The sequence below is a fragment of the Capricornis sumatraensis genome, chromosome 7, assembly GCF_032405125.1.
Source record: "Capricornis sumatraensis isolate serow.1 chromosome 7, serow.2, whole genome shotgun sequence".
NCBI classification, from domain to species: Eukaryota; Metazoa; Chordata; class Mammalia; order Artiodactyla; family Bovidae; genus Capricornis; species Capricornis sumatraensis.
Window position 1 is genome coordinate 91,544,953 of NC_091075.1, and position 21,088 is coordinate 91,566,040.

The window sequence follows — 21,088 nt, forward strand, 5'->3', positions numbered from 1 at the left end:
AGGTTGCCATTTCCTTCTCCAGGGTATATTCCCAACCTAGGGATCGAACCCGTGTCTCTTGCATTGGCAGGCAGAATCTTTACCACTGCACCACCTGAGAATCCCTAATCTAATTTCTACTCTGTAATTTTAAAGGACAGTTTCCCAACCTCCATTGGCTGCTGTTCTAAAATCTATTGTCATTATTTCTTTGTCCTTCTCATCTCTTCCTCTAGAAAAGAAAACTTTGTCCTTCCTAGTATAGCTACATTCCAAGAAAACGTTAGCCACAGTAAATGCTAAAAAATGTGGTTAATGTTTTTGGTAAGTTATTGGCATAAGCAATTCAACCAACCAAAAATTAATTAAGAAAAGTAATGCCAAAGGGGTCACCAACCACAAATTGAGTGAGAACTATCAAGTCTTAATTATCAACAGCCTCAGCTAATCTTTGTGATGTGCTCAGTTGAAAACCTAACATGGTTTTCAACTCTATTAAAATAATTTACAAATATGATAATCCCCCACCAGGTCATTACCATCAACAGTGTTTCTAGTCTTTATTTTCAGTTTGAAGTATGCCCAAAAACTTTCAGGGTCATGCCAACATTTCCCTTCATCTATCCATCCACACCCTCAATCACAATCACAAAGTATCACAAAATGTGCTCAAGAAATAATATTTAATTGCATAGATACATATTTAGATAGAGTGTATCACATGAGATACATAACCAAGCCATCCTGTCTCCCTTTTCTTCCATATGTCCCACCCACCTGTCCTAACTGAATCTCATGGTTCTTTAATCTCCTCTACATCAGAACCTTCAAATGACACACTATCTTGGTCACCCCCAAGCAGAACCTCACCTTTGACATTATTCTCTTTAGAATGGAGCAATGAGATTACAGACACTTTCCAAGACTAACTTTTTGTCCAAACTCCTACTTTCAAACATACATTGAACATACCCAACATTCCCCAGGGACCTGAAAGTCCCTCAAAGACTATCCCCCCCCACCACCATTTTTTAGTCTATCATACCTTATCCTGCTTCCTGCACTCTCCATCTCAGCCTAGACTCTGTGGTTAGTCATTTCTGCAAATTAAGGTCTTCATGGTTTATGCCGGGCTAACCCCATGGTCTTGCTCAGTTTTACTATTTATCTTTGTCCCTGAGCTACATGAAGAAATGAAATCATGTGTGTTGGTATCAGTGTATTTTAATGCTTTTTAGTCCTAAGTGATCTTTCCCTGATATTTTACAGTCTTTTTGTTCATTAAGATCAACTACCTCTGTACTTTTAGCAGCTGTTGTTCCAAATCCTCACCATTTCCCTCAAACACCCAGCCCTGTCCTTAGCCCTGATGACTCAGTGCCTGCTTTGTCCCACTTTATTGTGACGACCCCTAAACTCATCTCCCTTCATCCTCAAAATCTCTCTGTGCCTTCACCTTTTCTCCTTCTACTTCCTTGATATTGAGAAATAATTACGCCACCCTGAACCTATTTGCTAAATACAAACAGTCAATAAAACTGATTGCTTAATCTCAACTAAGTACAAATTCATGCATGATATTTTCTTTTGGCTTTTAAAGGCTATTCTTAATTTAAGCCATTTCATTATTTTTCTTTATTTAACAATATTTTATTTTACTTTCAAGCACATTTTGCAAATGTGAACTTAATTGATTTTCATAATAATCCTATGAACAATTTTCAGCACTTTAAAAGAAGTAAAAATGTTTAGGTTGGCTATAAGCTGGTGGAATGCAGCATGGACAAAAAATAAAGCAGATACAAAAAAAAAAAAGGCTGCAATGAGAGATCACATGGTGTAGGAAAAACAGGGGATAAACTCCATTCCAGCCCCATATAATAAATCTTTCTATTTCCTGTCCTGAACATCTATCACCTTCCTTACTGGCCTTCTGTAAGTACCAGATAAATGCTAATGCCATCACCATCCCCTCTCGCAGAGCTTTTATCTTGCTTTGTTTGTTTGATAAGACTTTGATTACTTATAACACATGCTGTGTGTGTCTCTATTAAAAAAATGTATGTACAAATGGACAGAGTCAAGAGGAATAAAAACAACTGGTGCAAAATATGTGGAATGTATTAAAAAATAAAACACTGGAAAATACACTATGGACAACATTCAAAAATCAAGTTTGTGATTCTTTATTCTAATTCTTCTAGCTAAAACTTGTGACACCATGTGTGTGATACTTTCATTTGTGGTTTATACACTTATCTATGTACACTCATATGTATATATATATATACGGGCTTCCCAGGTGGCACTAGTGGTAAAGGACCCACTTGCCAATGCAGGTAGATGTAAGAGATGCGGGTTCCATCCCTGGGTCAGGAAGATCCCCTGGAGAAGGAAATGGCAACCCACTACAGTATTCTGACCTGGAGAATCCCATGGACAGAGGAGCCTGGCAGGCTGCAGTCCCTAGGGTCGCACAGAGTCAGACACAACTAAAGCGACTTAGCATACACAATCATATATATGTGTATGTATACTCATCTTTAATACATATATATACATATACACAGACACATATATATACATATATATTTATACACACACACACATATATGGCATCAATGACTAACTGGACATGAATTTGTGCAAACTCCAGGAAATAGTGGAAGACAATAGAACCTGGTATGCAGCAGCCCATGAGGTCACAAAGAGTTGGACATGACTTAGTGATTGAACAACAACACCCATCTATTGACTTCCTAAATTTTGCTTCCGTGAAACCACAGTCATCATGGTTTTATTCTCCAAAAAAAATTTTATAGCATAAACTATGCATTTCCATGGAGACGTTTGCCCTTTCCCTGTGTTGAGTTCCCTTTTTAAAGCTTGTCATGGCACCGTTTCTTCATATTGCTTTATATGATCATGGTGGCATTTATTTAATAGAGGCTTCTTCCATAAACATTATAAACAATTTTAAGAAAATAAACATGAAAAACTAATGTGAAGCAATTTCTTAAAATCTTTTTAAAATTGCCCAAAGCCAATGTTTTTAAAGTTGATTTAGTGTAACTTGGGGCTTCCCTAGTGGCTCAGACGGTAAAGTGTCTGTCTGCAATGCAGGAGACCTGGGTTTGATCCCTGGGTTAGGAAGATTCCCTGGAGAAGGAAATGGCAGCCCACTCCAGTATTCTTGCCTGGAAAATCCCATGGACTGCGGAGCCTGGTAGGCTACCATCCATGGGGTCGCAAAGAGTCAGACACGACTAAGTGACTCTACTTTCACTCACTTTCAGTGTAACTTGAAATGATTTGAAATCATTGCAAATTGCTCAACTCATCCAAGGCTTTACTACAGATACAACAACAGAAGTTACCTAATATACAGAGGGGAGTATACTGGATAGATATTAAGGAATGTCAATTTAAGAGTTGAGAATGTCAGGTTAAGAGTTTGGAGTCTATCTGGTTTTGTATCTCTTATAAATCATGTCCTAACATGTTACACACAGTAAGGAGTTAATAAAAGTCTCCATTTTTTTTTGTCTTATCCTGAACCTTTTATTTAATCTGACCTTCCCTTACATACTTCATACTTGGGAAATTTGTGCACATAGGTCAAGGAAACACTTTGAGATGGACTGAAAAGCATTCTAATGGAATTAGAATTCACACCTGCACTGGTTTCTGAGTAACACGTGGGGGCTACACATAGCCTTCAGTGACTAGATTTTGCCTCCCTCTCTCCTCTCTCCCTGACTCACAGGTTAAGCTCCAGATATATGAATTGCTGTCTGTTCCAAGTAGACATGATACTCATTCTAACCTCAATGCTTTTGTACATTTGACATCACCTTCTGGAATGTTTCCCCTATCCTTTGATCTCCTGATTCACATGAGAAAATTTCATCCATCATTTATGACTCAACTCAATAAGTACCTTCCCTACACATCAGCTGCTCTGAAGTTCTTCTCTGAGAAACTGGCCCACCCTCTTCAGAAACAAAACTTGGTATCCCACCTCTAGGCACCTACCATAGTCTAGGCATACTTTTCATGCGATGTACTAGGGTACTTAATAATTGTCTGTATATAAATCTGCTTCTCTTATTAGACTGAAAGTTTTGTGATAATGGAATCAATCTTTTTTTTTTAATATTCCTTGAAGCTAACATGTTTCCAAACTCATAAATGTTAAGTTTAAAGTGAATAGATGGAGAGAAAAAGGGAAGGAAAGATTTAAATAGTGAAGAATTCAGTCTGTTAAAAAGATAACTTCAGAAGCAGTATGAAAGATGGAGGTATTTTTCAGGACTCTTTACCTGCATGTGGTGTAATCACAACCCAAACTGGCTAAACAAGGGAAGAGAATCTATTGTATATGACAGTGAAAGTCAAAGGATTTGTTGTTGTATTTCAGTGGCTCAGTCATGTCCCACTCTTTGTGATCCCATTAACTGCAGCACGCCAGGCTTCTCTGTCCATCACTGTCTTCCTGAGTTAGCTCAAACTCATGCCCATAAAGGATTAGGTAGGACAAAGCTAGACTCAAGTTCACAAACAGCATCTCCAATAATCTTGTCTGTGTAAGCTATGTCTGTGTTTTTCCTCTGTGACATTATATTTTCAGGCAAGCTTCCCTAAGTCATGACAAGACGGCAGATTTCCATCTTACCAGTTTAGCAATCCCAGCTAGAAGCAAGAGCCTCTCAGAGCCTCTTAATTCCCTACGCTCCTGCACAATTGGCATTGTCTTATTGGCCAACCATAACTCATTGGCTCCATTGTGAACCCATGTAGACATGGGCAAGGACATAGGTAGGAAGCAGGGAGCAACAGTGTCCTTGGGTCACAAACTCTCTGTCTTCCGAATTGAAGTCACTTTAATCACATGGACTACCAAGGGCAGAGGCGGGGATTTCCAGAGGAAGACCAAGTTTCTGTTTTAAGAAGAAAGAAGGTGAATTCTCTGGTGATCCAGTGATTAGGACTACACACTTTCACTGTCGAGAGTGTCAGATCGATAGAGAAGTAAGGGCCCTGCTGCACCTGTGTGAACCCCTTCCCCCCCAAAAAAAAGAAGGAAAAGAAGAAATGTGGGTGCCAATCAGCAGACAGGTAGAGAAAGCAGCAGGCGTACTCATAGTAGAGCTCGGAAGGGGAGGTTAACACTGTCGTTCAACTGAGCGTTCTTAGAAGGATGGGAGATCTTGGGATCTAGTAACTTGTTCAGTCATCTTCATTTTCTCCCTTAAGTGTAGAACTGTTCTACACAAACTGTAGCTGTGAGGAAATGGGAATGGTAGCAGTGGCAGTTATGCCAACAGAGTTCTCAAGGTGAGCTAGGACACAGCAGAGCCACACCACTCATTCATGCTGGCCAATGAGCAAGGTCAGTGTTCAGCATGGAACAGTGACCTTAGACTCTGCAGGCATGTTACCTTGTATTAATCAAATCTCAAAGATACCCTTACAATTACAGAATAAAATGGAATTTAGGAAATTGAGCTGACTCCACTGAATTCATGATTGCATTGATTTATGGCTTGTGTATATAAAAGCGGCATTCAGGACACATTAAAAACAAGAAATAATTTGCTTATCCTGATGAGCTTCATATCACTGATGCTTTTAAAATTTTCTAAAACTAACTCTGGGGCTGACCTGAATTAAATAATGGAAAGCGTACATTATTAAAGGAAAAACAATCCTTTTTTATTCCTTCCTGAAAGTAAATGATTTTAATTTAACAAGTTCCAGAGGTCATGTTATAGATAATTCTACAGATAAAGAGTTGATTCTTGACATGTCTCATCCTTTTGGCTGATGTTGTAAGTAAGCTGAAATTCTACTCTTCCTTGGTATTTATTCAGGTCACTACTTTGGGTTGGGTCTGGGAACCATTACAGCTAATACTTTTCATTGTTTGAGCAACTAACTGTTAATGCCCAAGGCAGATAGACAGTCATTTCTTAAATATTTTCTCATAAATGAATTGGGAAATTTTTTTTACTCTTATTCCTATTTTATCTGAGAAGTAACTGAAAGCAACCAGTGGATTTTAAAAATCTATTCCAAGATTCTCAAAGAATAGGAGTGCATTCCCCCTTACAAAATTTCTAATGCTAAAAAAATTTAAAGATAAATTAAGATATGTTTCTCTGAAATATACATTATATATATAATGAATATATATATATAGAATATATATATATATTCTCTTTCGGAGAAGGCAATGGCACCCCACTCCAGTACTCTTGCCTGGAAAATCCCATGGTTGGAGGAGCCTGATGGGCTGCAGTCCATGGGGTCGCAAAGAGTCGGACACGACTGAGCGACTTCCCTTTCACTTTTCACTTTCATGCATTGGAGAAGGAAATGGCAACCCACTCCAGTGTTCTTGCCTGGAGAATCCCAGGGACAGGAGAGCCTGGTGGGCTACTGTCTATGGGGTCGCACAGAGTAGGACGCGACTGAAGCAGCTTAGCAGCAGCAGCAGCAGCATATTCTCTTTACAACATAGGTTGTTGTGTTTATTGTGGTTGTTGTTTAGTTGCTCAGTCACTCTGACTCTTTGCAACAACATGGACTGTAGCCCACTAGGCTCTTCTGTCCATGGGATTCTCCAGGCAAGAATACTGGGGTGGATCACCATGTTGTATTTATGCAAGTAACTTAATCAGGCCAGGCTGCTATAACAAAATGTCATACACCAAGTGAGTGAGTGAAAGTCACTCAGTCGTGTCTGACTCATTGTGACCCCATGGACTGTATAGTCCATGGACTGAATTCTCCAGGCCAGAATACTGAAGTGGGTACCCTTTCCCTTCTCCTGGGTTGACTAGGCTTAAAAAACAAGCATGAACCTCTTGATGAAGGTAAAAGAGGAGAGTGAAAAAGCTGCTTTAAAACTCAATATTCAAAAAACTAACATCATGGCATCCAGTACCATCAGCTTATGTCAAATAAATGGGGAAAAAATGGAAACAATAAAGCCCAGGCTTTATTTTCCTGGGCTCCAAAAGTACTGTGGATGGTGACTGCAACCATGAAGTTAAAAGACACTTGCTCCTTGGAAGAAAAGCTATGGCAAATCTAGACAGCATGTTAAAAAGCAGAGACATCACTTTGCCGACAAAGGTCCATACAGTCAAAGCTATGATTTTTCCAGGAGTCATGTACAGATGAGAGAGTTGGACCATAAGCAAAGACTGAGCACTGAAGAATTGATACTTTCAAACTGTGGTGCTGAAAAAGACTCTTGAGAGTCCCTTGGATGCAAGGAGATCCAACCAGTCCATCCTAAGGGAGATCAGTCCTGAGTGTTCATTGGAAGGACTGATGCTGAAGCTAAAGCTCCAATACTTTGGCCACCTGATAGAAAGAGCTGACTCATTGGGAAAGATCCTGATGCTGGGAAAGATTGAAGGCAGGAGGAGAAGGAGACGACAGAGGATGAGATGGTTGGATAGCAGCATTGATTCAATGGACAGAAGTTTGAGCAAACTCCAGGATATAGTGAAGGACAGGAAAGCCTGGCATGCTGCAGTCCATGGGGTCGCAAAAAGTCAGCCACAACTTAGGGACTGAATAACAACAAATTTCTCACATTTCTGGAGACTGGGAAGCAAGATCAAAGTGTCTGCAGATTTGATATCTGGTGAGAATCTTCTTCTGGTTTGCAGGTAGTGAAATCACCTTGCTTTATTCTCACATCACTGAGACGACCTTTTGCTATAAAGGCACTAATCCTACTGTGATGATCCCATCCTGATTACCTCAAATAAACCTAATCACCCAAAGGCTCCACGGTCATATACCATCTCAGTGAGGTATAGGGCTTCGACATAGGAATTTTTGGAGGGCACTAACATTTAATGCATAACAGTAAGGTTGTAAACATTTCTATTCTATTTAGCAAATATTTATATAGCACTTAATATATGCTACTCTTTGGACACTACTGAGCACACACTCTTCTAGAAATGTTAACACATTTCATATTCATAACAATTCTGTGAGGCAGACACTATCATTAGCTCGCTTTAACAGAGGAAGAGCAAGAACAGGGACAGATTAAATAAATTGCCCATGATCCCATGGTCACATGGCAGGTAAATGTGCAGTTGAGATTTCAGCCTTGACAGCCTGTTTGACAAAATCCCTCTGTTCCTGAGGCAGACCCTCTTCCTCCGCTCCCCAGTCCTTCTCACAGCATCCACAGAACATCACACACATCCCCAAAGTCCTTACCTACTCTGGAGGGTCGACTTAGACCAACTACAGTTTAATCTAAAAAGGGATATTGAAACTGATACTGAAAGTGAGAAGGCCTCAGTTACATAGAATTTGAAATGTAAGTACCTTGATAGTTGATTCCCAGGAGGACTTAGTTCAAAGAAATAGGCAAATTCAAATAACATGGAGTGAAATGTACCAGTAATCTAGTATTTGTGTCCAAAGCCGTATCTGTTTGCTGTTTAAAGTCAGGAATCTTAGGCACTCGCTTTCTGATCTTAAGATCTTTTCTGCCCACAGTCAGGCCTAGGAAAGGTGAAGGGACCTCCTGAGCCCAACTTGCCCCTTTATAATACCTGATATCTGCGGTGAGTGAAAACACAGCCCTCTGTGTAACAAAAAGTGGTGCTCTTGGAATCACTAAGTTCCAGAATTTCGAAGAGAGGACAGATAACAGATTACAACACAGTATCCTAAAATAAACAGGGAATCAACCCATTTAATAGTCAGGTCCCTGGCCCTCGCCTCCAGTTCATATCTCAAACAAAACAAAATAAAACAATGGCACTAGTGTGATTCATGTTTGATCCTAGAAAATCAGGTATTAGACAAAGGTTCTTACATATAAACTGAGATGATATGTTATTTTAAAAAGTGCATTTATTTCAGGGATTCATAAAGTCTACAAAATGTAAATTAAAGAAAAAGAGGAAAGATAGACAAAACAAACAAACAAAGGCTGCCATTCTAGCCTCAACTCGTTCAATCTCCAAAATGGAAGTGTCTTTGAAAGAAATTAACTCCCCCCTAAACTGTGGGGCAGTCACTATACTAGTCTAATCAGTCTGACAACGCCCGCTGACAACCAGGGGTGTCCGGGCGCCCACGGCACCCCTCTCGACCTTAGGTAGCCCCAGCCTGGCGGCCACTCATTCCCCACGTGGGGATTTGGGCACAAAGAGGACACCCCGCGTGCGTGGACTCCCCGGGAGGTAGGCGGGGCCAAGCCTTCCTTCCGGACCCGGGAATGACCCGCGCGTCCGGGAATTTCCCGGGCCCGGGGCTGCCAACTCCCGCCCCAACCATGGATAAAAGGGGTTCGCTCGGCTCCGAGAGCCACAGAGCCCGCTCAGCCAGCGCTCCCGCCAGCCTTCCCGCCGCAGACACAGACCCTCCGAGCTGAGACCCATGGCCCGAGCCGCGACCGCCGCCCCCCGGCTCCTCCGCGCTGCGATGCTGCTCCTGCTCCTGGTGGCCGCCGGCCGGCGCGCAGCAGGTGAGAACCGGCGCCCGGGATCCCCAGGGCGGGACGGGGACGGGCGGGTACCCATGGGGGCAGCCCCTAACCCACTCTGTCCTTCCCTCAGGGGCGCCCGTGGTCAATGAACTGCGCTGCCATTGCCTGCAGACTTTGCAGGGGATTCACCTCAAGAACATCCAGAGCGTGAAGGTGACGCCCCCGGGCCCCCACTGCGGCCAAACCGAAGTCATGTAAGTAGAGCCATTGTTGTTGTTCTTATCACCCCGGCAGTCCGGATGCCCCCACCTAGACTTACAGCCCGACCTCCTGCCTCACGTGGATTCTCCCTTCTCTCTGCAGAGCCACTCTTAAGAATGGTCAGGAAGCTTGTCTCAACCCTGAAGCTCCCATGGTTAAGAAAATCATCAATAAGATGCTAAACAAGTAAGTCATGGATTTTATTCCTACTTGCAACTAGAGCCATTGCCCTCAAATACTGGCATCTACTTCCTGAAAATAGTATTTGATCAACCCACAGTTTAGTTGTAGGACTAAAAACCATTATTTCCCATTAAATTTGATCTGCTCTAGTGTCCGAAGGCTGTTTCCAGCTCCCTCTGTCCTGATCCTCCTCTCCATCCCCATTCAAATGAACCTGTATGTTCCTAAAAGATTAAGTAGGGCTTTCCTGGTGGCTCAGAAGGTAAAGAATTCACTTGCAATGCAGGCAACCCAGGTTCAACCCTTGGGTCAGGAAGATCCCCTGGAGAAGGGAATGGCTACCCACTCCAATCTTCTTGACTGGAGAATTCCATGGACAGAGGAGCCTGGTAGCCTACAGTCCATAGAGTCACAAAGAATCAGACACAACTGAGCGATTTCAAAAGACTAAGTAAATTTAACCAGAAATGGTAAAATGCTTCCAACCCATTAAAGAACAGATGTTGTTTACCTCCATTCCTCAATGGTTTCTACCTGAAAAATGGAGACTCGGGTTTCCGGCAACCAGGACCTCAGAGACTTAGCAGTGAAGAGCAGGACTTTGCAGTGAAAGCTCCCTGAGTTCTAGGATGCCTGTGAAAGTTCTTTAATCTTTTTTAGCAGAAACCTTTTCTGAGTGCAGAGCTGGGCCAGGGTCTCCATGCAGAAGTCCCTCCAGCCTTGGGGCCTGTACAAGAAGAGTAGCTTTCCTCAGCACCTGTAACCCTAACCCTTTTCTCATTGTAGGGGCAGCACCAACTGACCTAGAGGGAAGTAGGAAATTCACTGGTGACAGTTCCTGAAAAGTGGTCTCTGCTGTTATAGGAACTGAAAATGAAGAAGAGAATGGCTGGTTTCCAGGGACAGCTAGAAAGGACTTGATGTGCTGGACTATTTTATATGAGTTCTATTTATTTATATATGTATTTATTTTTCAAAGCTGGTATTTTAGTCTTTTACATGTTAGTGTTTAAAGATGTGATTATGTTAATCAAACATAACCCAGTCCTGATTGTTATTTAATATGAAGATGATGAGTTTTAAATGTTTTATTCAACTGATATTTATTAGAAGACCATAAAGTGCCAGGCTCTGAGAGAGAGGTGGAGGCGATGAGTGGGAGAGGGAAGTTCTTACAATCAGTGAAATCACTACTAGAATCAGGGAAAGTATGTGCATTTCTATTTCTGTACTTTTTTAAAAAGAATGTCAGTTGTTATTTATTGAAATGATTTCATATTATGTGATCAACATTTTAATGTTGAAATTTCCCTTGGACATTTTATGTCTTGCTTGTAAGGCATAATGCCTTGTTTAACGTTTACTATGTGGTGTTTCTCTTTGTTTTGGAACAAAGAAGTTAAAACTACTGTTACATTTTTTAAATGGCATGAAAATAAAAGTTTTGCAAAAAAAAAAATATATGATTAAGTTTTGTTTTATTCTTCTTGATCTTTAGTTCCTACTGGGTGCTCAAGGTATTATACACTTAGGCTTAGATTGTACCTAAGTTTATGCCAACTCCTGGCTGTTATTCCTTTATCTTTCTCTAACTTGAGAAGGAATATTTGATATTCCTCCTCAACCATTTTGAGAATTCTAGTTTTATAAAAAAAAAAAATTCCTATTTTTTTCACACTGACCAATTTGTTATTCAAAATTAGTTCTTTATAAACTGTTGAATTTTTATTAATATTTTAATAAGGGCTCCTATTACATTGTTTTGATAAATGGTTTTCAAACAGCTATGCCATTCTTTTCCTTTTAATGAAGCTGGGAGAAAAAGATAGAAAAGTAGATTATTCCTAAGAACAGGAGCAGTTTGTGTTGTTTAAAATGACAATAATAATGGTCAGTAGAAATAAATACATACTGTACAGTAAAATATATGACAAAAGTAACACAAATGATAGGTAGGGAGATAAATAGATTTATAATACAATGTATTATACAATATAATACATTGTTAGAGAAAGCTTTAAAGAAAATTGCAATGTGGCAAGAATATAGTAACTTTTAGGACAACCAATAAAAAGAAAATGCTAAATTTTAGATTTAAAAATCTAAAAAGGGAAGAAAATGGAATAAAAGAAAATACCTGTATAATACACAAGTAGACAAAAATTAAAGAATAAAGAGACAAAACAACAGATGGCACAGGGAGAAATGGCTTCCTTTCGGAAGGATTTCTAATAATATAAGTAGAGCCTCTTGAAGGTGGGGTTTAATTCCAACCCTCTCACACACACTTGAGTTTGGGCTGGACTTAGTGACTTACTTCCAAAAAAGAGGTAAGGAAAAAGGAAAAACAATAAACTTACAGTAGAGAATCTGTCACTTAACCAAGTGATTAAGGTGATTATCACCACTTGATATCACTTGATATCATGTGAGCATCATGTACTCATGTGATGAGAAGGACACTTCATCTTCATGATATTCTTACTACAAATCAATAATCCCAGTGTAATCATCAGAAAATCATCCTAAAAATCCACATGGAGGAACATTCTACAAAATAACTCATGAGCATGCCTTAAAACTGTCAGATTCCTGAAAGACAAAACTGAGAATCTGTCACAGCTCTAAGGAGACAAAAGACACATGATTTAATGCCATGTGGTATGCTGGATTGGATCCAGGAATAGAAAAAAGACATTAATGGAAAGTGGTGAGACCCAAATGGAGGCTGGAGTTTAGTTAACAGCAATGTGCCAATGCTAATTTCTTAGTTTTGACAAATGATTATAAATATGTAGGATATCAACAAGAGGAGATACTGGGCCAAGGTCCACAGGAACTCCTTGTGCTGTGTTATACAAGTGTTTAGTAAATCTAAAATTATTCTGGGGCTTTCCTGGTGGCTCAGTGGTAAAGAACATGTTTGCCAATACAGGAGACGTGGTTTTGATCCCTGGTCCAAGAAGATCCCACATGCCACAGAGCAAGTAAACCCATGTGCAACAATTACTGAGCCTGTGTTCTCCAGCCTGGGAGCCACAATGACAAACTCCATGCTGCAGCTCCTGAAACCCACTCAGCATAGGGCCTGTGCTCTGAAACAAGAGAAGCCACTGCAAAGAAAAGCCCATGCACTGTGACTAGAGAGTAATCCCGCTCCCTGCAACCAGAGAAAAGACTGAGCAGAAATGAAGACCCAGCTCAGCCAAAAAAAAAAGTAAGTTAATTAACTTTGAAAATTATTCCAAATTGAAAGTCCATTTTTCAAAAGATAAGACATTAAATCCAAATATATCAGAAATTATAGTATATTGAAATGGGATGAAAACTCAAAAGTCAAAGACCATCAGGCTGTATAATTAAGACAAAAAGAATTAATGTTGCTTAAAAAAGGCACACTTTAAACATTAGGACCTAGATCATTTGAAATGAAAAGAATTAAAACATGATATCATGCAAAAAACAATTGAAAGAAACCTGGCATGGATATATTGATGTATTAATTACTTATTAATTTATTATTAGTATAAATTATTTATATACTTGTTAATGGTTGATATATTGTGCATGCATCCTAAGTGACTTCTGTCATCTCTTTGCAACCCTTTGTGAGCCTATGGACTTTAGCCCGCCAGGCTCCTCTGGGATTCTCCAGGCAAGAATACTGAAGTGGGTTGCCAGGCCCTCCTCCAGGGGATCTTTCTGACCCAGGGATTGAACTTGCATCTCTTACTTCTTCTGCTTTGGCAGGTGGGTCCTGTATCACTAGCACCACCTGAGAAGTCCCTGATTGATATATTAGTTACAACCAAATAATACATTAAGACTTGAGATATAAAGAAGGCTGATTTAAAATTAAAAAGTGGCAATTTTACAAGGGACAAAAATACTTAGCGAACTTAGTAACATTATCAAAATATATAAAGCAAAATGGAGAGAAACTAAAATGAAACCACAGTTTTTAGAAAACCAATGTTTTCTAAACATTTTAGACGTTTCTAACAAACTCCTCTCAATACGTAATAGACAAAGCAGTAAAAAAATCTGTAACAGTATAGAAGAGTTAAACAACATGACCGACCAATCTGGCTTGAAAAAAGCACATGGGCATGTTTCACCTAACAACTGCATAAACCAAGTTTGGTTTTCCAGCACACAGATGACATTTTCTAAAAGAGATTATATGTGAGTCATAAAGAATGTATCAACAAATTTTAAAACCTTAAAAAGTTACAGAGGATATTTTCTGATCATCAAGATTTTTATGATGATTATAACTTTCCTAGCTGAAATATGTAATAACATATCACTGTACGTGATATGTTTGCTGTGATTTATAACTCATCTCTCAACTTCTAAATTTTGCTTCCACAATACAGAAAGCATCAAAACAGAGTCATCATGCTGCTTTCATGCCCATTATAGCCAAGAGTGATAAAAAATATTTCCACAGAGACATTTCCTCACTTCCTATATCTATTTCTTGACATATTCTTTGGTAATTTTGGCATTTCTGTATTTTTTTTGCTTATACATATGTGATGTACTTTAATTACCTCTGCAAAAGTTTAAAAAACAATCATAAAAAAATGGAAAGTCAAAGTTTACACTGAAATCTATTCTTTAGAAGACTTGGAATAATGCCCAAACTTAACATATTACTTGGTATTCAGAGATAATTGAAATGAATTTAAATATTGAGAGATTTTGAAGTTATCAGGCTGTCTTTACGACAGGAACAGAAGGTAAGACTAACTCTATTGCAGAAGAAAGTACGCATGAAGACGAACTTTATGTTTCAGCTTTTTCCAGTACATATCTTTTGCAAAACTGACCACAATCTCTTGCATCAATATATTGTATGTGCTTTATAAATGCCCTTTGACTTAATATTTCTGACCTAAAACTGATAGATTGTCAGATATTTCTCCAGTAAAGATGGGTTTATTCAAGACCAGCAAAGAATTTCAATTTGAAGTCTGCAGCCATGGCAAGCTCCATCCAAGTCCCCAAGCGGTATGGGAAGAAGAAAATTTTTATAGAAAGGAACAAGAAGTTGGGAGGGCTACAGTAAATAAAAAGTTCATGGATTTTCATCGAGTCTTTGCAAGGAAAGGAGTCTTCCTCCTGCTGGGCTCAGTTCTTGTCCCAGAGTGTGAGAGCTCCCCCTTCTGGTCATTCTGTTCTATTTGGGTTTCTATGAAGTTTCTGCCTATTATTATTTATTATTGTTAGTTTTACAATATCTACCACCCTTCCTTTTCTGCACACACTGTGAATCTTAGGTTACCCTAGCCTTTCCTCCTCCCCATGGTAGACAGCTGATAAAGGTCACAATGTAGTCTGTGCAAGAAGGCTATAGAGACACCTTGAGGTGAGACTTCCCAATGGAGGTAACATCCAAACTGGGTCTTGATGGAGAAGCAGGATCCTGTGAGCACATGGCCTCCAATGTCCCAGCCCTGCCACCTCCTCCAGCCTCTTTCCCCCTCTTCCTGCTCATAGAGTGAGCTCTAAATGCAAGACACTTGCTCTCTCAGTACTCACACGCTCTTTCAATAACCATGCCTTTGCCCACTTGATCCTCTCCTGGAATGTTTTCCACCCCTCTGTGTTCCTGATTTACTTGGAAAGCCCCTTAAGATTCACATGAGTGAGCCCTTCTTTCAGGAAAACTTGTCTGACAACTCTCAGAAACCCTCTATAAGAGTTGCAGTAAGTCTCCCTTCTCATTCCCAATGCCTTGGGAATGGTTTGCCATGGTAGCTTTTCCGAAACTTTTCTTTTTTACATTCATTTCCTACTGCATTGAGGGTTAGATGGTAGCAGAGTCTCTTATTCCTCTTTATATCCCCAGCACCAAACTTCATTCCCACCTTATAAAAGCTGAAAAAATAACCATTGAAAATGAAGAAACAAATGGAGAAAGGCATTAAATTTGAGTTGAAACACCCTCCTTTTTCATAAGATAATTCTAGCAGTAAGTAGAGTCAGTAACAAAAAACCTAATTCGAATTGGGTTAATGAAGAGGGACTCATTTGACCTATGAAACTAAAAGACTGATGGGTAGATGCAATAAAGCTCAGTTCAAAACTTCAGAACAGTCTCACTCTGGATCAGGCTGCTTTTCTCTGTGCTGGCTTCATTTTAGGCAAGCTCTTCTCAAGCGCAGGCAAAGTTTTAAATTTCTGTTCTACGAGACATAACCCAACAGGAAGCAAGGGCTTTTTTATTTGTTTTTCTGAGCATTTCTTGACAAAAAGACTCCAGGGATTTTTTTCTGACTTGGCTAGGCTTAGGTCACTCATTCACTCCTGCACCTATAGAATGGCTTGTGGTTGGACCCAGACTGGAAGGACTGACCAACATCACCTTCAGTCCTCACTTCACTCCTGGAGCTTTAAAGCAGGGTCCCTCTACTTGAGCTACCCAGATTGGGAGAAAGAAAAGATGCTTCCCACAGGAAAACCAAGGTTTTCCTCCACCAAAACCTCCTCCAGAAGCAGGAGGAAAGGGCTCAAGGCAGGCAGAAATGACAAATATACTAGAGACTGGACCAGGGGCATGACCCCGACCCTGACCCTGGATAAATGCTCTGGACTGAAGAAGTGGATGGATCCAGGCATTTATTGCTTCCAACATCTTCATTCTTCTCCTCTCTGTGCCAGAATCATTCTACCCAAAGTAATCATTGCAGCAAGACAGGGTTGGCAATTGTGGGCACAACTTTCCAAGACCAGCATGAGGAAAGCGGCAGGGCACAGACCATTCCTGAAGCTTCATCATCTGGGGATACAGCAACCAACTCTGGACTTTTAAAATATTTATTTATTTGGCTGCACCAGGCTTAAGGTGCTGCATGTGGGATCTAGTTCCCTGACCAGGTACTGAACCCAGGCCCCCTGCATTGGGAGCCCAGAGTGTTAACCACTGGACACCAGGGAAGTCCCACAACTCTGCATTTTAAAGGCAGATTAGATAATGTCAATCAAATCTGCATAATGCTGTAAATATGGTAGCTCAAAATGAAATTTAGCTACTAATTCTTTTAATATAGGGTTGGCTCTATACTTTTAAAACCGATGATTGCCTTAGTTGAAAGTTTGTGTATATACATTTGCCATTCAGCTCATAAAATGAGTAATTATTTAGGGAAGATGTTTTTTAAAACAAGAAGGGAAGAACTGGGTTACTTTAGTAGGTTTCAGAATACTATTGCTTTTTATTTTTTAATTTTTTTCTTTTGTTTTTGGCCATGTTGTGAGGCTTGCAGAATCTTTTTTCCCCAACCAGTGATGGAACTCAGATCCTCCATAGTGAAAGTGTGGACCACTAGACCATGAGAGAATTCCCACATTATTGCATTTTAAATGATCTGAAAAATAATATAGTGCCACTAAGGATTAGATTTTGAGAACTGATATATTAAAGTAGAAAAAATCTTTTGCACTTTATTTTGTAAGAAATAAATGTTCATTAAGCAATGTTTATTAAGACAATATACAAATTCTTAAGCATAAAGTTGAAGATAATTCTACAAATACAATGCTGCTTCTCGATATGGTTTATCCTTTTGGCTACTACAGTGTTTTGATTCTTTATTCATTCACCCTGAGTATTGGCTTATGCCAATACTTTGGTTTGGATCTGGAAAGCATTAGAGCAAACATTCTCTGGTTTCTTAAGTTATAAAGAGAATAAATGTCTGGGTAGTCTCCAATTAATGCTGAAGGCAAAATATTTTAGATAATAAAATATGACAAAGTGCTCAAACAAAGTCAGTAGAAAACTGTGATCCTTATTTCAGCAAATAAGAGCTGATGGTATTGCTCAGTTCGCTTCTGGGAAACTCTCAGGGTGGAGTCATTATTCCTGACCTGATTTTTGAGTTGAAGTCCACTGATTTGGAAAATCAAATCGCTAGATGAATAGATATGGATTTTATTAAATTCAAGTATATAATATTCATGACACAAAATAAAATTCTTGTTGTCAGTGAAATAAAACACTGGAGACTCGAGTAGTTGGCTATTTTCAAGTTTTAGGAAAGGTGAAGTTGAACTATTCAACCATGAGAACAACAAAAGAAACTGCTCTTGTGAAGTTAACTGTCATTTGTTTCAGGAAAAATAAGTAATTTTTTTATTGTGGAGTGGCTAAAGCTACACTACCTGAAGCTCAAATTCTGAATTATCTTAACTCTGAGATCTTGGCAACTTATTAATAGTTTCCCTGTGGGGGAAAAATGGTGAAGAAAATAAACTGGTGACTATTACATGAGGCAGTTAAGACTAAGTGGGTTTTACATTTTGTAAAAGATTTAGAATATTGCCTATTACATCAAAGTGTTATTTATGATAGCACTTCATGTTTACTTAGCATCTCATAAATACATAAAACATGTCAGTTACTAGAATGTTGAAGAAAAAGGAAAAGATCTGCAAAAAAGGAAAGATCTGCAAGAAACTTCTGTTTCTTGAACAGAAGTTTAAAAGTCTTAATAACAATCTCATGTTTTCTGTCCTTTATACTTTTTTCTATAATAAGCAGATATACATTTTAATCAGAAAAATAAAATCAAATTGTTTTTAACTTTTAAAGAATAGATATTATGTCTCTGAGCCACTGATTATCTCAAGAAAACCTAATACAGTTGACCCTTGAAAACATGGGGGTTATGGGTACAGTTGAAAATCCAAGTATAAGTTTTGACTTTCCAAAAACTTAACTACTAATCACCTGCTGTTGACTGGAAGCCTTACCAATGGCATAAACAGTCAATTAATACGTTATTTCATTTAGTCACTAAATTGTGTCTGACTCTTGAGACCTCATGGACTGTAGCCCACCAGGCTCCTCATCTGTGGGGATTTTCCAGGCAAGAATACTGGAGTGGGTGGCTATTTCCTTCTCCAGGGGATCTTCCCAACTCAGGGAGAGAACCCGAATCTCCTGTGTCAGCAGGAGGACTCTTTATACTGCTGAGTCACCAGAGAAGCCCATATGTATTATATACTTTATTCTTAAAATAAAGTAAGCTAGAGTAAAGAAAATTAGGGCACTTTTATTAGGAAAATTTTAACAAAGAGAAAATACATTTACATTACTGTACTGTGTTTATTGATACTTTAAGTTTGTCATATGTTTATAAGATGAATCATCTGTCAGTATCTCCATCAACATTGTCTTAATACAAAACACTATAGATGTTATATGCACTAATAACATGACTCATCAAAAATGAAAGATAATGTAAAATTCATATTTAAGTACAGATATAATGATTAATGCATTGATAACAAGGGAAGCAATATGATTGCTTTGTGGTAGCTTAGTATAATTGATACAATTGCTTCACAGTAACTTAGCCTATATTCTAATGAATGAACCACTATAAAAACCTTATGGCCAACAGTATTATAGTCATATTCATAACATAGTATTAGAAACATGGTTACATTTTTTAAAAAATTTACCTGTGATGATAGTTTCTCCAATTGTGAAATAGAGAGGCATACATAAAACAGGAAGAAAGCTACCACATTAATTTTATATTAAATATCACTCACTTTATATCTATGTAAGAACAGACTAGTATTTACATGGATTCTATCAATTTATGACATAGCAACTTTTCCCTAGGTTTTTTTGACATTTCTAGGCTACATGGTTAGTCTGCAAGTTTTTTTTTTTCAAATTGCCACAAATCTCCAAAATTTTTTCCAATATGTTTATTGAAACAAGTCTGTGTATAAGTGGAACTATGCAGTTTGAGCCTGTGTTGTCCAAGTGTTAAGTATTGTTGTTGTTCGGTTGCTGTCATGTCTGACTCTTTGCAACCCCATGGACTGCAGCATGCCACCCTTCCCTGTCCTTCACTATCTCTCAGAGTTTGCACAAACTCATGTTCACTGAGTCAAGTGTCAAGTATATTTCCAATTAAGAATCCCAGAAAAATAAAAATAACAACAGTATCTAGGCAAATTCTCAATTATTGCTAAGTGACTCATATTTAATAAGCTTTAGGTCATCTTTCATTCCCTACTCTTTTTTTAAAAATTAAATTTCCTGTTCTTTATCTCAGGACTATACTGACAAAAAAATGTAATGACAAATCTTTGTTATAGCCTAGTTATTCTTAATCTTTTCTAATAATCAAAATGAGAGATCTTCACTTTTCACATTTTGTAGTTGAAATGACTAAAACTAGAATTATAAGATTACTCAACAAACTAGATAACAAAAAATGTACTCTGTTTTCTCTTAAGAAAAAATATGCAAACATTTTATATTGGAAGAGTTTTTATTTTTATTTTGTTTTTTTTTTCAATAATTCTTTTCTCTTTGTGCAAAGATTTTATCCTCAGATTAATTTCAGCTTAGTAATATGGAAAAAGCAATTTCTATTTTAGTTTTTAAAAATTATTTATAGCATTTAATATGTACAGGTATTTTCAAATGCTAATACATTTATTCACGGTAACGCTGGTTAAAGTAGATATTACAGTTCATCTCTATTTTACGGATGAGAAACTAAGGCACAGACAATTAAATGCCTTGGATCAATATTTCCGAGAGCTGAAATTCCTGCTTTGCAGCCTCGATCAGAGACCTGCTCTGTGTCTTCACCCACCCTTCCAACCTCCCCTCCCCTCTCTTGCTGACCACTGGGTATCCCCACACTTTTAATAGATTTGCATCCAGAATCACTCCTAAACATCTGAAACCTACCTGAGCATAATCCAACATAGGACATTAAAACTAAGGGTGAAAAATAAACTACACAATTATGATGTCTTCAATCAACTGTTTGAAGTGTCTTTTTAGAAATCAGTACAAATAAAATATGACAACAATTATTTCTCTGGAAGGAAATCAAATCACTGGAAGCAGAATAGTCCATATAAGATGAAGATAAAATGAGATTTGTGACCATCAGACAAGTAAGTGGTATGACATTCACGATTTTAGCTCTGAGATACTTCACAGGAACACCTGTTTTTTTGGTTAGAAGAGTGAAGGGTGCTACCCTTACTACCGGCACTAGGCATTCCTCGCCCCCCAACTCCAATTCCTGTGACTTATTTTGTTCTTGAACAAAACTAGAAACTGGACCGGGACACACCTTTCTCTCCCTGGAATAGGTCCAAATGACCACTTTTCCCTTAGTTCACGGATTAATCAACACA

At 38.6% G+C, this 21,088-nt stretch overlaps 1 protein-coding gene across 1 annotated transcript; it reads left to right on the forward strand.

Moving 5' to 3' along the window:
• Window positions 1-9,380: 9,380 nt before the first annotated feature.
• On the forward strand, window positions 9,381-11,254 carry LOC138081976 (growth-regulated protein homolog gamma-like). Its single transcript, XM_068975150.1, has 4 exons — window positions 9,381-9,493; window positions 9,585-9,708; window positions 9,818-9,901; window positions 10,685-11,254. The coding sequence occupies exons 1-4, from the start codon at window positions 9,406-9,408 to the stop codon at window positions 10,698-10,700; spliced, it is 312 nt and encodes a 103-aa protein (XP_068831251.1). The 5' UTR covers window positions 9,381-9,405; the 3' UTR covers window positions 10,701-11,254.
• Window positions 11,255-21,088: the final 9,834 nt, after the last annotated feature.

What these genes read in the sequence shown, in the direction of transcription:
- LOC138081976 (XM_068975150.1), top strand. Translation starts at nt 9,406, where the DNA reads ATGGCCCGAGCCGCGACCGCCGCCCCCCGGCTCCTCCGCGCTGCGATG. An exon ending in CGCCGGCCGGCGCGCAGCAG is followed by an intron (nt 9,494 to 9,584) that starts GTGAGAACCGGC and finishes TCCTTCCCTCAG; the next exon opens with GGGCGCCCGTGGTCAATGAA. An exon ending in TGCGGCCAAACCGAAGTCAT is followed by an intron (nt 9,709 to 9,817) that starts GTAAGTAGAGCC and finishes TTCTCTCTGCAG; the next exon opens with AGCCACTCTTAAGAATGGTC.